This window comes from Colobus angolensis, unplaced genomic scaffold (assembly GCF_000951035.1).
Source record: "Colobus angolensis palliatus isolate OR3802 unplaced genomic scaffold, Cang.pa_1.0 Scaffold91, whole genome shotgun sequence".
NCBI classification, from domain to species: domain Eukaryota; kingdom Metazoa; phylum Chordata; class Mammalia; order Primates; family Cercopithecidae; genus Colobus; species Colobus angolensis.
In genome coordinates this window covers 3,481,401-3,484,683 of record NW_012123043.1, presented here as the reverse complement: position 1 = coordinate 3,484,683, position 3,283 = coordinate 3,481,401, and the positions used below count along the sequence as shown (strand labels likewise).

Below are 3,283 nucleotides of genomic sequence, written 5' to 3'. Positions count from 1 at the left end.
GCTGGGATTACAGGCGTGAGCCACCGCACCTGGCCCATAAGTTTTTTTTTTAACCTACTTAATACTGTGAATACTGTCTGTGAATACTGACAAGATTAGCAATAGGATGTTTACCCTTTAAATTATTTTTAGAACTTCTGATCTAAACCTTGGCTATATCTTTTATCTTTCCATTTTACATCACCAAATACCTTAAAATCCAATCTCTATTCAGTGACTAACAGAATTACACGAAATGACTTTACCAGCAAGACATAAACAATACCATTCTACAATTACAATTCTGGAGAGCAAACTGAAGTAGCTGAACAAACTTACTGGAACCAGTTTCCAAAACCATTTGGAAGGAGACTTCAGAGGAAGCAGCAGGAAAAAAGGGGAAAGCAAAAGGTAAAGGGAAAATTCATCAGAATTATCTTCAATTAACAAATTATAGTAAAGCTTCTGATAGTGGAGTTCCAAGTTTATAGTTCTCATAACATTTCATATGTTAATTAATACTTTAGTTAAAAATATATAGGTTCCTAATGATAAAGACCACCATCTTCTCCTGTCTCTCTCCTCTCCCCATACAGATATTCATTTTAGGATACCTACAATATGCTGTGTACTTTAGCAGCAAAAAATTTTATTTCTGAGTTTTGGAAACATATGTCATATTAAAAAATAAATCTATGTCACAAAAGGGAAGCAAAAAGATTCTACACCTAGGTTTGCAATCATAATTCTTAGGTATTAGTAGACCGTATCTGATAAGGCAATATTCCCCAAAAAGCAAAGTAGAAAGATAATTTCAATAAAAACAAGTACAAAGCAAAGATTAATGTAGTAGAATATACCAAGATTATCATTTATTTCACTATATAAAAAGTTTCTTTTAATTAATGGAAAAAAACGTAGTTAGCAATTGTTACCAGTTAAGATTTTTGTAAGTGTCTAAAGCAAGTAACTACTCACATAAAGAGAATATAAATGTTATTGAATTTACTATCTAGGGCTGTCCCAAAGAATCTTTCTTCTTTAAAAAAGAAATGAATATAATAAACCCGTAATTTCAGATAACATGAATTAATCATTTGTGTTATCTTTGTATCCACTAAAACAACTTCTGGCTCTGAATAAATATTTGTTGAAGTGAACCAAAGTAAATAGGATCTGAGTTAAAATTCATATTCAAAATTTTTATGTAGAAAGCTTTTCCTGTATAAATTAACAGAAAAATAAGATTATTTAGAAAAATAATATAAATAAGGTATTTTCAAGAACTTTAAGAATTAAAAAATGTCACCTGAAGAATCAGAAACATACCACCTTCCTATATATAAGCAACATTTCCAATAAATTTTTCTTATAGCACCACGAAGAACAGCCTCAACAATTTTGTGGCATGTATTTTAATCTCCCATTTAACTGAATGTTTTTGGCAGCTGCAGTTACAATAGCCACAAAAAGTACAAGAGCAGGACCAAAGAGCAGGAAGCCACTGAAAACGTGTCAGGGTTTCCAATTTGTAACAGAAAGTTTAAAGACAAGGATTTTTTTGTTTTCTAGACTAGAAAAACCCATTAAATAGAAACTGGTGATAACAAGAAATTATTGTGGACTATTCATAACAGCAGGTGTACAAAGGAGTCTGCAGTGGTTACAGTTATTCCATATTTCTTGTAAAATATGCAATAATTGGACTTTGTTACTAATTCAGACTGCTCTGGCCTTTCTCTTGCCCCTCCATTGATCTAAACTGGTAACAGCAATCTTCTTAGGGGAAAAAGGAAAACCACAGATTGGCTGTGTGAAGGAAATTTAACCAAAAAGAGTAAATGTACTAAAAGAACAAATAAATATTTATACTACGCACACTTATATACTTATGGTTCAAAAAGCTCAAATACATAGCATAAGCTCCTTGCTGAAGAGTAACCATTTCTGAAGTGATCAGCAACTATCCTTTGGTTTTCAGGGAAGAATTAGGCAAACTGCAACATCAAATTCTGTTTTAAGATGTAAATAACCATGAGGACAAAGGGTTTTGTTTTGTTTTGTTTTTTTCTCTCTCTCTTTTTCCTTTTTATCAGGACCACCAAGGAAGAAACAAAGGGTTTTTTAAAAACCATGGATAACAGGTGAAAAAACTTTTATAAAGTTTCCACTGACAAAGGGGCCAATCTAGGCAGTCGAGATTTTCTGGAATAGTTCTAATTTCAAGTATTCCTTTCAACTGTCTTTATAATACATGTTTGGCTCACCCTAAATTTTGGCTAGTTGTTTTAGGACTTGCCATTTAATACTCTCCAAATAATACTCTTCCTCTGGGTATCTACAATATTCTGGAAAGGTAGGATAATTCCTGAACTACTTCTGGGTGCTCTCAGGCCATTCCAGGAGGTTATTGGTTTGGTGCGGTCTTTATTGGAGACCTCAAAGAGTTGGGGTCCTTCAGGGAGTTAATCATGGCTGTAACTTGCCACTGCATGACTTGTTAACTTGTTAGATTTAATCTTTTTTTTTTTTTTTTTTTTTTAAGAGACAGAGTCTCACTCTATTAGCCAGGCTGGAGTGCAGTGGCACAATCATGGTTCACTGCAGCGTCGATCTCCTGGTCTCAGGTGATTTTCCCACCTCAGCCTCTTGAGTAGGTGAAACCACAAGTGTGTACCACTATGCCTGCCTCATTTTTGTATTTTTTGTAGAGACGGGGTTTTGCCAAGTTGCCCAGGCTGGTCTCAAACTCCTGGGCTCAAGGGATTCACCTGTCTTGGCCTCTCAAACTGTGGGATTATGCACATGAGGCACCACATCCAGCCATTACGGTATATTTCTAAATTAGAGTTTTATTCTTAAGGGTGTAAAATAGTTCTTAAGTGGTTTAACACACCCATCCCCATATTTAAATCTGAAAGATCAATCTTTAAGTCAAATCAGAATTTAATATGGTTTTGGTCCACTACTGGTAAGGTCACAGAAAACTTTCTGCTTTTTTAATCACACAAAAAGTGAAGTGTCATCTATAATTCAAGCTGAAAAGGAACTACTTCTGTCAAAAAGATAATTTTTTAAAACTAGAGATGGGGGTTCAATATGTTGTCCAAGATGGTCTTGAACTCCTGGGCTCAAGGAATCCTCCCACACTGGCCTCTCAAAGTACTGGGATTACAAGTGTGAGCAACCACGCTCAACCATAAAGATGATTTTTAAATGCAGGCAATTTATTCGTGGAATTCAAATTAATATTTACTAAATTATTTAAATTAATGAGAAGCTACACTGTACTTTTTTTTTTTTT

At 34.1% G+C, this 3,283-nt stretch overlaps 1 protein-coding gene across 3 annotated transcripts in view; it reads right to left on the bottom strand.

Moving 5' to 3' along the window:
* Positions 1–3,283, bottom strand: part of CAMSAP2 (calmodulin regulated spectrin-associated protein family, member 2) — a 127,870-nt gene that overhangs the window by 28,623 nt on the left and 95,964 nt on the right. The window contains exon 5 of one of the 3 annotated variants that reach the window (XM_011931709.1): positions 319–351. The exons of the other annotated variants lie outside the window; for them this stretch is intronic. Coding sequence (XP_011787099.1) covers positions 319–351 — 33 coding nt within the window. The remainder of the gene's footprint in view (positions 1–318; positions 352–3,283) is intronic. 3 annotated transcript variants of the gene reach the window in all.